The sequence below is a fragment of the Sinohyriopsis cumingii genome, chromosome 9 (assembly GCF_028554795.1).
Source record: "Sinohyriopsis cumingii isolate HCF-2022 chromosome 9, ASM2855479v2, whole genome shotgun sequence".
Taxonomy (NCBI): domain Eukaryota; kingdom Metazoa; phylum Mollusca; class Bivalvia; order Unionida; family Unionidae; genus Sinohyriopsis; species Sinohyriopsis cumingii.
In genome coordinates this window covers 13400814-13413512 of record NC_142969.1, presented here as the reverse complement: position 1 = coordinate 13413512, position 12699 = coordinate 13400814, and the positions used below count along the sequence as shown (strand labels likewise).

Genomic DNA, 12699 nt, shown 5'->3' with positions numbered 1-12699 from the left:
GGTTGTAGTCTTCCTAATGGTGTAGTCCACCTTAGGGTATAGTCTTCTTAATGGTATAGTCCTCCTTAGGTTATAGTCTTCCTAATGGTATAGTCCACCTTAGAGTATAGTCTACCTTAGGGTATAGTCTTCCTAATGGTATAGTCCACCTTAGGGTATAGTCTTCCTAATGGTATAGTCCACCTTAGAGTATAGTCCACCTTCGGGTGTAGTCTTCCTAATGGTATAGTCCACCTTAGATTATAGTCCTCCTTAGGGTATAATCCTCCTTAGGGTATAGTCCTCCTTATGGTATTGTCCTCCTTAGGGTATAGTCCTCCTTAGGGTATAGTCTTCCTAATAGTATAGTCCACCTTAGGGTATAGTCTTCCTAATGGTGTCGTCCTCCTGAGGGTATAGTCTTCCTAATGGTATAGTCCTCCTTAGGTTATAGTCTTCCTAATGGTATAGTCCACCTTAGAGTATAGTCTACCTTAGGGTATAGTCTTCCTAATGGTATAGTCCACCTTAGGGTATAGTCTTCCTAATGGTATAGTCCACCTTAGAGTATAGTCCACCTTCGGGTGTAGTCTTCCTAATGGTATAGTCCACCTTAGATTATAGTCCTCCTTAGGGTATAATCCTCCTTAGGGTATAGTCCTCCTTATGGTATTGTCCTCCTTAGGGTATAGTCCTCCTTAGGGTATAGTCTTCCTAATAGTATAGTCCACCTTAGGGTATAGTCTTCCTAATGGTGTCGTCCTCCTGAGGGTATAGTCTTCCTAATGGTGTAGTCCTCCTTAGGGTATAGTCTTCCTAAAGGTGTAGTCCACCTTAGGGTATAGTCTTCCTAATGGTATAGTCCTCCTGAGGGTATAGTCTTCCTAATGGTATAGTCCACCTTAGGGTATAGTCTTCCTAATGGTGTAGTCCACCTTAGGGTATAGTCTTCCTAATGGTATAGTCCACCTTAGGGTATAGTCTTCCTAATGGTATAGTCCACCTTAGGGTATAGTCTTCCTAATTGTATAGTCCACCTTAGGGTATAGTCTTCCTAATGGCGTAGTCCCCCTTAGGGTATAGTCTTCCTAATGGTATAGTCTTATATTATCAAACAGTTTATTTCTTATATCATCATAGACCGGACTTTCTGTAATAACATGCAATGTAGTTTCAATATAATGTTTGCAGTTTCACAAAGTTGTTTAATACTAGATAGCTGCATAAAACAAAGTTTTCAATTGTACGGGGTATATCGCCACGCCTCAACATCTGACGACGCTGTCTTATTCGGACACCGAGGAAGAAACAATATCCCACTACACTGGGGTACTGAAGAAGAATCAGCATCCCACGACACTATCACATTAAGACAGAGAGGAAGAATCAACATCTTACGACACTTTCACATTAAGAAAGAGAGGAAGAATCGACATCCCACAACACTATCACATTAAGATAGAGAGGAAGAATCATCATCCCACGACACTATCACCTTAAGTTAGAGAGGAAGAATCAACATCCCACAACACTATGACATTAAGACAGAGAGGAAGAATCATCATCCCACGACACTATCACCTTAAGTTAGAGAGGAAGAATCGACATCCCACAACACTATCACATTAGGATAGAGAGGAAGAATCAACATCCCACGACACTATCACCTTAAGTTAGAGAGGAAGAATCAACATCCCACAACACTATGACATTAAGATAGAGAGGAAGATTCAACATTCCACGAGACTATCACATTAGGATAGAGAGGAAGAATCGACATCCCACAACACTATCACATTAGGATAGAGAGGAAGAATCAACATCCCACGACACTATCACCGTAACTTAGAGAGGAAGAATCAACATCCCACGACACTATCACATTAAGATAGAGAGGTAGAATCGACATCCCACAACACTATCGCATTAAGATAGAGAGGAAGAATCAACATCCCACAACACTATCGCATTAAGATAGAGAGGAAGAATCAACATCCCACGACACTATCACCGTAAGTTAGAGAGGAAGAATCAACATCCCACGACACTATCACATTAAGATAGAGAGGAAGAATTAACATTCAACGACACTGTTACACTGGGTCACTGAGTAAAAATCAAAATCCTACGATACTTATCACATTAAGATAGAGAGGACAAATCAATATCACACGACACTGTCACATTTGGACACCGACGAAGACACAAGAGTCCACTAAGCTGTCACATTGGGACATTAAGAAAGAAGGGACATCCCACAACACTATCACACTGAGACAGAGAGGAAGAATCAACATCCCACGACTTTCACATTGGACACCCCGAAAGAATATGCCGACTCTGTTTTGAATGGCATAAATACATGAAAACTATTTCATTCTCTATCTCACGTACAATGAGTGATAACTGTATATGTGCATTACAGGTCAAATACATGAGATGGGGATCAGGTATTATAGAAACAGAATATAATGAACACTTTTCGTCGTCGTTCTTACTTACAAAACGTTTATTTTATATTTAAAACTTTATTTTTCACAGATTAAATAGAAAGTTAAGCTGACATAAAATAATATTTAGTATACCACATGTAAGTTAAACAATTAATTTATTAATAAAATAAAATATAATGACGGGAAAAAGTTTATCTGCAAGATAGTCAGTTCCTCAGACGTTGGTAAATCTCCATAAACGTCTGTATATTTTGTACAAAGAATAAGTCAAATCGTAATGAAACCATTCTTTTTAAATGGAACTCTGATAATGAGAAAATCTCCATTGTAGAAAAGGCTGAAGATTATTCTGTTTTACAGACTGGTAAGTATCTATATTATCCCACCCACCCACCACCTCTCTCTATCTCTCCGTCTGTATCTGCCTTTCTTCTTTTTCTCTCTGCATCTTTCTTTATTCTCTCTACAATTGTATTTAGTATCCTTTTTCTCTGTCTTTCTCTTGTCGGTCTCGGCATTTGTATATCTCTTTTTTCACTCAGCCTCTCCCTTTCCCCTTTCTGAAATTGTATTGCTCTCTCTCTCTCTCCGTTTCTTTTTTCTGCAATTGTATTCCTCTTTATTTTTGTTAGCTCTGCCTTGTATCTCTCTCTCTCTTGACTGATTTTTTATTTTCATCATTTCTCAAACTGAAGCTTCTTAACTCTATTTCCATTTGGTTTTATAGCAGTAGTTCCTTTAATTTCCTGTCAAAACCAGAATCAGACTTACTAAGCAAACCCAAAGGTCTATTTTCAAAAAACTTTCATCTCCCACCAATTGCTGAAGTCTTTTATCTTTTTAATTGTTACAAAAGCTTCAGCTTTAGAGATATCATAATATCTAGCAAGCTCTTGCAACTCGTCATTTTTTTTCAAAATTTTAAATACTTCCTGGGCATGATTTGAAACAAAGCTATCCACTTTAGATGACATTGAAAACGTTCTGATTTCACTAGATATTTCGGAAATATGTGAAAATTAAATATGAACCAGGGACAATGTAAACAAAGTCAATTTAAATTTTAAAGACAATTGTTTAATCTCCAAACTATTTTAAAAAAAAACAACAAACAAATTCAGATCCCGGACAATCCATCTGTTTCTGTTAAGACTCTATGGTCTTAATCTAAGTAACAGAAATAAGCGAAGCCAAGATGTACATTAAAATGAACAAATAAATCTAAATCTCTAAGTTACAAAGTGAAAAGTTTAGAGGAACTTACAGTATTGTGAATTAAATTTTAAAAAATCTAAATGTTCTATCACAAACCCAAAGGTTTAGAAGGTTTCTAATGAAATTCCAAATTTGAATTTGCGATGTACCAATAGTCTTGAATGGGATTGTGTACCAACAGTCTTGATGTATCACAATGATATAATCCAGAATGTCTTTGAATGAATTCACAATAATCCCAAAATAGTGTTTTAGTCCGAAAGGCAAATGAACACTATGCAATTCCAATGAAGAATTTAGATAATTGATTCCTCTAAAATTAAATCTGACTACAACAGTACACTATTCCACAGATTGAATTTAAAACGGAAATGAATTTTTTTAATACAACCTACCCAAGACCCAATACAATGCACATGATGTGGGTGACATGTTCGAACCAGAGCATTCCAAGTTTGTGAATAAAGTTAGACCTTGAACTCAGATATCAGAAAATAATTTATTTAGAACTTACGAACATGACACAAAACATGATGATAGTCAGGTAGGCCATATATTTACCCTCATTTACGGACAAGGGCTAAGCACACAATATAAATTAAATATTCATTAGAGTTTGTCTTACTACCGTATTGTGACTACCTGATCTCTCTCTCTCTTTCTCTCTCTCTCTCCAAAAGGTGAGGGGAAGATTCACAGATTTATCTTTTTTATGCTGTAATGCTCGATCAAACCCAGGAGTAATGTAATGCAATTATAATGACATAATTATATAATCTTCATAGAGATTTGTGACCGAAAATACACAAAAGATGATACAGCAATCAGGGTTTATACATTATCAAGTTACACCTGCTGGTTCTCGGTGGCACGCGCAAAATTAATTAAAGTGATATCTTGCTGAGTTGTATCTGGAACAATGTCTGCACAGGATCAAAATCATTTTGACGATTATGTTCTTCTGGTTTGTCCCAGTCTAATTTACATAAATCACAGGAAAACAAACACAGAAGGTTTAATCTTATAAGCATACTTATGGAAAGAAAGAGAAAATTTAATTTTTAAAGCGTATTTGAGGCTAAGGTAATTATGCATATTTTAATAAATTGATTAGTTTACATCCTTCAAATTAGTAAGAATGAAACGTATAACATTGCACACATAAGCTATGTAAGAATATAATTAACCGTATACTGCACACATAAGGTATGTAAGAATGGCATTAACCGTACACTGCACATATAAGGTACGTAAGAATGCCATTCACCTACACTGCACACATACGGTATGTAAGAATTATATTGACCGTACACTGCACACATAAGGTATGTAAGAATTATATTGACCGTACACTGCACACATAAGCTATGTAAGAATGCAATTAACGATACATTCCGCACATAAAACATACTAATTCTAGTACTTCTAATATATTGATTTAAGACAAACCGCAATCATTGGGATAAGTCTTACGGATTTTTTTTAAAAGGTGAATAAGGTCATCAGCAGACAAATCCCAAGCTGGTTTCATTCGACATACAAGATGCCGTACGTGCATATTCAGTACACACGGTACTAATTTATGGAAAAATGGGAACCATTCTGAAATGGGTGAACATAAAATAGACTATATGTGGGTTTGGCTGGCCAGGATTGGTTAATATAAGTTATGTTTTAGGAAAATGAATCTTATGAGAGCTTATCCTAGTTGTAAGTGAAAAAAACAGAGACTGTTTTATTGATGAAATTTCAGTCCTTTAACAGTCTTGAGTTTGGAACACTCATTACTTACATTAGCACCTGACTCTTTGGTGCGGAATTGAAAGCATGCGTTTCAAACACATGCAGGTCCAGAAAATGCCGCGGCTCATATCCTTTCCTCTACACAGAAGCTGACATCGAGGTTCCATCTGTACTTATAAATAAAGGTTTGATCATGAGCACTCAGAAATTTTAGGTTATTGAATTTTTAATATCATTGTGCTTGCACAGTTTTGCTATGGGAACTGAATTAGTACCGTGAGCCCTTTAATATGCACGAGCTCTTGACATACGTTTGACGTGAGTGATCGGTCTCGCTAGACACGTGTTATACGGCAATAGGTCGCTAAGCCCAGCGCAAGTCTGACAAAAGTGATCTGTGAACCTGGGCACGCGCTGAACTATATCTGACCTGGGTCTTTTTTGTCGTCTTTTTTTTTTTTCTTCGTATTTTGTTTTTTGATTTTTTTTTTAAATCTCAGAACAATTCACAGGTTTCACATGAGTGATCCATCTCAATGGGCACGTGTTAAACTAATTTGTATAAACCTTCCACTAAATCAAAATTTGTTTGCACATTTCATATCCGTGGTGGCCATCAAAGCAAAATTAGGCACGTGATCACATAAGTAACTCATCGTTTGCCTATTATTGAAGTGTTCATACAAGAGAGTGATAAAATGATACAGCTAACTTGATTATTCTTTGCTATTCCAGCCTTGTCTTTAAAAGTCCCAAAACTACAAACCCAGAGAGTAATTTATTTGCACATATATCTATATCTCGAATCTTAACTGCCACTGTTCAGGTCATTTTCTGTAGTACTGATATGCACACGGTAGTAGTTTACAAACGACATGTGACATGCACCCTATAAATAGTCACAGACCACACGTGAAGGTACATTGTTTGAATAATCAAATGTTAACGTGTACCAATAAATAGATATTGAGCATACGTGAATATACATGCATAATTCAGCATTTATTTAAATACTCCCCTGTATTCTATTCATAAATATGAGCACATGTGAATGTTTAACTGTGAGTAATCAAAGACTGACCAAATTCAAACTCTCTAAAATAATGCAGAGGTGACCAAAAAAGGGACCTTTTATCCTGCTTACCTGACAGAGGAATACAAGATGGGTACTTGGAGACTGGAGCTGTTTTTATTTCTAATTGCAGTGTGGAATGGCTTTATGTCTAGTACACAAGTAAGTTTCCTAATTTCAGATCTTGGTTATAATATGTACTTCTTGATAACATCTGTCTGTCTGTTTGTCTGTGACCCCAACACACAATAAATATAATTATAGGAATGTGGTTAAAGCATGCACAAAGTACAGTATTAGCCCCTGCATGAAAAGTCCCTTTCACTTTGCTTCCATTTGGTCCAGACAAAATACGTCTCTCCCCCAAATCTTTCATTTTTTGCACGCGACTGTGTGCGTATTTTTATCAATTTGTTTATATTGCATACATTGAAAATATATAAGAATTGATATTGTATGTTTTTCAGGCAAAGATCGATATGAATACGATGAACCCGATAACCTCTGCCTCAGAGAGTTTATTTTTCAAAGTTTTACAAGCTATAGTTCTCAGTACAGATCGTACAACACTTGCTGATTTCTCTCCACCAACATCAGGAACATCGAAAGGCCGTATGGCTAGAGATGACGAAGACGACTTTAATGCCAATACGGTATCCGTTGTCTTTCAAAATGGAAGCACTGTAGGCAGTGAAGTTTTAAGTTCGAACGTCGATGGAAATTTTACAGTATTAGCTAATACATCGCATTTGGAACTGAATGAAAAAAGAATTGATACCAGAAATATTATTGATGGAAATAATACAATTATCCAGATGAGGAATTCTGGGAAAGTGGCCAGTCGGGGTACTGGTAAGTAAACCCAAGTTAAGGTTGCGTTCAGTATTTTCACACTTCCATAGGGTTTGACTTTTAGGAAATTTACAGGGGTTCCGTACCGGATATCCTGTTTATTGAGAAAAGACATATTTTGGGTATTTTTAAATAATATTTATTTCTATTCTTTTTGGTATATGATTGATGGGTGAAATTATGATTGATGGGTGTACTTATGATTGATGGGTGTAATTTCAGTTATAGAGTACAGAACTTGATCTTACTTTAGCTTTGTATCCCTCAAAAGACTGCTAATTACACTTGGTAAGTTTCAATTTCAGGACTTCAAAGTTAAATTGGAAAAAAACAGCTGATAACCTTTTTTTACTATTATATATTTTATCATTCATTTACTGCACATTTAGAAACTGTTTTGGTAAAAATCTCATTTTCCCTATTTTAATAATTTCTAAAGTTAATGTACTTTGCTCTAATTTAAATACAACTTTCGAGCACTTAAAAGCAGCTATTTTGATTGCTGTCTGCTTTAGACAGACCTTAGTTTAGATATGTACCACATGTAGAGAAATTTTAGTCAAGTACATTAATTAGCAGAGAGGTTTGCCAACACTGTTCATGTTGCCAATACAGACAGCTTCATCTCCTACCGGTCGCTTTCAGAAGTGCATAATTACTATAGAGCAATAACATACGGACCAAATAACTGTAATTTTTTTAGATTTAATGTTGGTTGTATAGCTGAAACATTTTTAGCAAGCATCTAAACAGTCCTTTTTGGCAATTCTCGTGTATTGTTTCCATAGAAAAATATTAGCAGCAAATCCCCACGTCACACCTCCCCGCAAGGAAAACTGAGTTATTTTAAAAATGGACATTGTATTTTCTCAACATAGCAACAAATATTTGCTAAAAGACAGGAGCATGAAACATGCCTCGGCTGCGGGAGGTCCTGGGTTCGATCCCTAGCCGAGTCATGCTAAAGACTTATACGAATGATACTAACAGCTGCCTCGATTAGCGCTGAGCATTAAGCGGTTAGTGTTTGGACTGGTCGGTCTGGTGTCAGGATAATGTGACTGGGTGGGACATCGTGCTACATGTCTGCGGCATGATGTCCCAGTGCTAGACATCACTGTAAACTGCCACAATGCATACATCGTAGCGATATGACTGAAAAATTGTGAAAGCTACATTAAAAATCCAAATCATATCAGACACACACACACACATACACACACAAACACACACACACTTAGAAAACTTTATAGTCACTAATGTATTTTGCTAATTTTCGCTGAGTGTGGTAACTGCTGTGCACTTTAAGTGGTTTTGTTATATATTGAATAAGCCAGAACCGTAGAAGATGCCGATCATATATAGTTAACATTTTAATGTGACTCATATTATCAGGGCCGGCGCCAGACCTGGCCAGACTATCTGGCGCCCCCTCCCCCCAGGAAAATATCAATTTCAAAATTTATAAACAATAAAAAAAATTTAAAAAATGCGCCCTAGACGGCTGCCAAGTTTGCCTATATGGTAGCGCCGGCCCTGCATATTATATGGTGAATAAGCCCAGACCGTAGAAATCACCAATCAATTGGTTCACATTTTGATCTCAGAAATATTGTTTCGACCCTGTTTTAAGATGTAATCGTCTTTCACTGAAATTAAGGAATTGTCGCCCCCGTTTAAGATATAGCAATGGGTATCCCTGTTTACAGCCACAGCGTGCTTCTTACACTGATAGTAATTGTTTTCAATCTGTCTTTTTCAGATAATTTCGTTTATATTATTGTGCGCTGTGGAATTTTCTTTGGAGGAATTTGCTTCATTTTTCTCGTGGGAATTGGGATTTACCGAGCACGGACACGCTGCCGACCCGAGTGGTATGACAAAGTCTAAACCAGTTGAGGAATCCGTCATTAAATAAATTCACCTTTTGCTGTCAGGATCTTTGCCTAATCCGGGATCCAGTCGGTACAAGTGGATAACGCTGGTGCATTCACGAACACGCAACTCGAACTCGAGAATACTCTTACGACATTCTGATATCTCGTCGTTTAATACAGAATGGATATAGAAGAGAGCGTTAATGATTTACTTGTCTTACCGCCATTAGTTTAAAATACTAAACGTGATGTACTTGTTTCATGTCTGTCTTTGAAAAAAATACACAATTTAGCTAAATATGGGGTCTCGAACTTGAAAACAATTGGTGATAAGATAGTCTGTCTCCCAGCCTTTATTTTTTTGTGTTATTAATGGGCACGTGACTTCGAGGTTAAATGTCTCATGCTGATATTGGCATAAGCCTTTCGACTTAAATAACTTTTGTCTTGTACATGATATTAATGTGTACGTGCCTTTCAGCTTAAATGTCTCGTGCTATTATTGGCACGTGCTTTTAGACTTGAATGCATATGTTTAGAACAATACATGTTTGATATAAGCTGTGCGACTTCAGCATAGATCTATAAAAATACTGAACCAGAAAAGAAAATCACCTCTATCTACACTTTGTTTGTATTCTTTATATTCACAAAAATGAAACTTGTATGAAATTTGTCATTAGCAAGTCGCTCTCAAAGATCATTTGCAAAATTTTCAGAATGTAAAAGGTTTCGTAATAGAGATAAGAGAATCATGCGATTTCGTTGAATTGGGGTTCTAAGTTTTTTTAAAAATATATTTGCTTTTAGTTTTTGGGGTCACTTTAAAATTAATTGACCTTGAGAAGATCTATCTCACGCATGCTAAGCTTGGTAATTTCTGTACGTTTCAAACTCCCATAAAACGGGATGAAAATGATGGGAGAGCAAGTATAAAGTTTATCCGTGTTTAACTAGGCTTTAGCCATATTATCTGTTATAATTTACTTTCAAACCTTTTTAGAAAAAGAAACGGTTTTCATATATAACGCACTATGTGCGTGGGTTTGGGTTAGTTTAATAAACTTCCTTTAAACTTACTATCTACCCGACTTTCACAAGACAGCAGAGGCGTAGCTATGATATTTTGCGCCCGGGGACGAACTATAAAATTGGCGCCCCAGCCCCCTCCCCGTTTAATCACATTTTTGAATATTACCCTTGTTTACTTATTATAATGTAACGTTGTAAGCCTCATTTTGGCGCCCCTGTACCTTGGCGCCCGGGGACATATGTACCCCCCTCCCCCCCCCCCCCCAGCTACGCCTCTGCAAGACAGCTAATCAATAATTATGGGCAAGGGGGTACTTGCATTGATTATATGCAGTTTCGTTTATACTTATCACTGTGTAGTTGACATGACATATTCGTCACAAGAAGTGCTGGACTTGCGTTGTATTTATGATATTATTGATGATATGTGATAAGGCAGTTAGTTGATGATAGGTCTTATAATACATACATATTCTGCCAAAAATTGCTAACGTGGTAAAAATTAAGTTTGCTTAAAGTTGAGTTACTACTATAATACAAAGCTGTAGTGTAGTGTAGTGTATGTATATATATATATATATATATATATATATATATATATATATATATATATATATATATATATATATATATATATATATATATATATATATATATATATATATATATATATATATATATATATATATATGCAGTGTTGAGATGGCAGTGATTCATAAAGATGAGCGCTTTAGACCACTCGTCCACTCGGGGCCCCCGTGTATGTATGAATGAATGTTGTTGTTGTTGTTGTGGGGTTTAACGCCATTTTTCAGCACGATAGGCTATACATGGCGGCCAGTATTAATGGTGGAGGAAGAACCCGGAAAACCCCGGAAAGAACCACCGACCCACGAGAAGCTACTGGCAAGCTTTCTCACATGCCCACATTGGCTGAATCTTAGACTCGAACCGCCGCAGACAGAGGTGAGATGGCAGTGATCCGTAACGAAGAGCGCTTTAGACCACTCGGCCACTCGGGGACCCTATGAATGAATGAATTGTTATGCAATGTATATTTATAGATTGTTGATTGTTGATTTATAGATTATACATTGTGTGTGTACATTGTTTGTCTTGATTATTCACTGTATGTGTCAATTATACACCTTATGTGATGATTAGTACATTGCATATAAAGAATTAAACGTGATAAATTCGAATGTCATTCATTTCTTTACTAAGCCAATGTGAAAATTAGCGAAATGAGTCTTGAATGGTTTTATATTTAACTGCACGTTTCATAGACAAATTACTCTTAAAAACATATAAATCCAAAGAGCATATGCAATATTTTAGTGCAAAACGTATAGACCGACTTTTAAGGAGTAGGTTTGTTAGGTAGTTAAGTAACAAATAAGTAAAATTATTACTTAGCCTGGATGTAAATCTTAAGGCTGACAAATTAATCCCGAAGTTTGTACCAGTATGTTGGTTTGGTGGTTTGGGTTATTGTTTTGCTTATCTAGAACACATAGCAGTTACTGCATTCAGATTTCTCCTGAATACACTTGTGTACATCTTGACCATTTTAGATGCCGGTTGGTTGAAAGGGCTTTCGGGTGATCTATCTTTTTCCTTTTTCTTTCTTTCATTTACTTTTTTTTTGTTATCTGACTATCTGAATTTACATGCATGTACCTTTAAAGTAGGCCACACATAACACGGAAATATATGTATGAATAACATACAAAAGTTCATATACATTTCCTAAATTAATGGCCACTGTGTTAAAGTGGTATTGCCACGGTGGCGATATCTTGTGTCTCCCGTTGTTATATTTCATTTTCTCACAAAGAAATATATGATAAATATACAATAATACATGTTAGCAGATGCTGCAAAAGAGGTATACATTAAGCAAGTCTGACAACATATGTAAGGATTACCCATAAATCCTCTTGTCTTATTTTTGATGGTGACCTAGGATTACCCACAAAAAACTCTTGTCTTATTTTCGATGGTGACCTAGGAGTATCCACAAAGCCTCTTGTCTTATTTTCGATGGTGACCTAGGAGTATCCACAAAGCCTCTTGTCTTATTTACGATGGTGACCTAGGATTACCCACAAAGCCACTTGTCTTATTTTCAATGGTGACCTAGGGTTACCCATAAATCCTGTGTCTTATTTCCAATAGCGACATAGGGTTACCTACAAAGTCTCTTGTCTTATTTACGATGGTGACCTAGGATTACCCACAAACCCTCTTGTGTCTTATTTCCAGTAAGGACATAGGATTACTCACAAAGCCACTTGTCTTATTTTCGATGGTGACCTAGGATTACCCATAAATCCTCGGGACCTAGGATTACTCACAAAGCCACTTGTCCTATTTTCGATGGTGACCTAGGGTTACCCATAAATCCTCGTGTCTTATTTCCAATAGAGACCTAGGGTTACCCACAAAGCCTCTTGTTTTTTTCGATGGCGACCTA

At 36.5% G+C, this 12699-nt stretch overlaps 1 protein-coding gene across 1 annotated transcript; it reads left to right on the top strand.

The window, feature by feature from the left end:
• Positions 1-6341: 6341 nt before the first annotated feature.
• On the top strand, positions 6342-11425 carry LOC149791291 (uncharacterized). The gene is made up of 3 exons (XM_089969169.1): positions 6342-6624; positions 6930-7314; positions 9077-11425. Exons 1-3 carry the CDS (start codon positions 6553-6555, stop codon positions 9202-9204), a joined length of 585 nt encoding a protein of 194 aa, XP_089825295.1. The 5' UTR covers positions 6342-6552; the 3' UTR covers positions 9205-11425.
• Positions 11426-12699: the final 1274 nt, after the last annotated feature.

Excerpts from the sequence above, each read along its gene's own strand:
- LOC149791291 (XM_089969169.1), top strand. The coding sequence starts at position 6,553 with ATGGGTACTTGGAGACTGGAGCTGTTTTTATTTCTAATTGCAGTGTGG. Across the intron at positions 6,625-6,929 it reads GCTTTATGTCTAGTACACAA|GCAAAGATCGATATGAATAC; the intron begins GTAAGTTTCCTA and ends TATGTTTTTCAG. Across the intron at positions 7,315-9,076 it reads AGTGGCCAGTCGGGGTACTG|ATAATTTCGTTTATATTATT; the intron begins GTAAGTAAACCC and ends TGTCTTTTTCAG.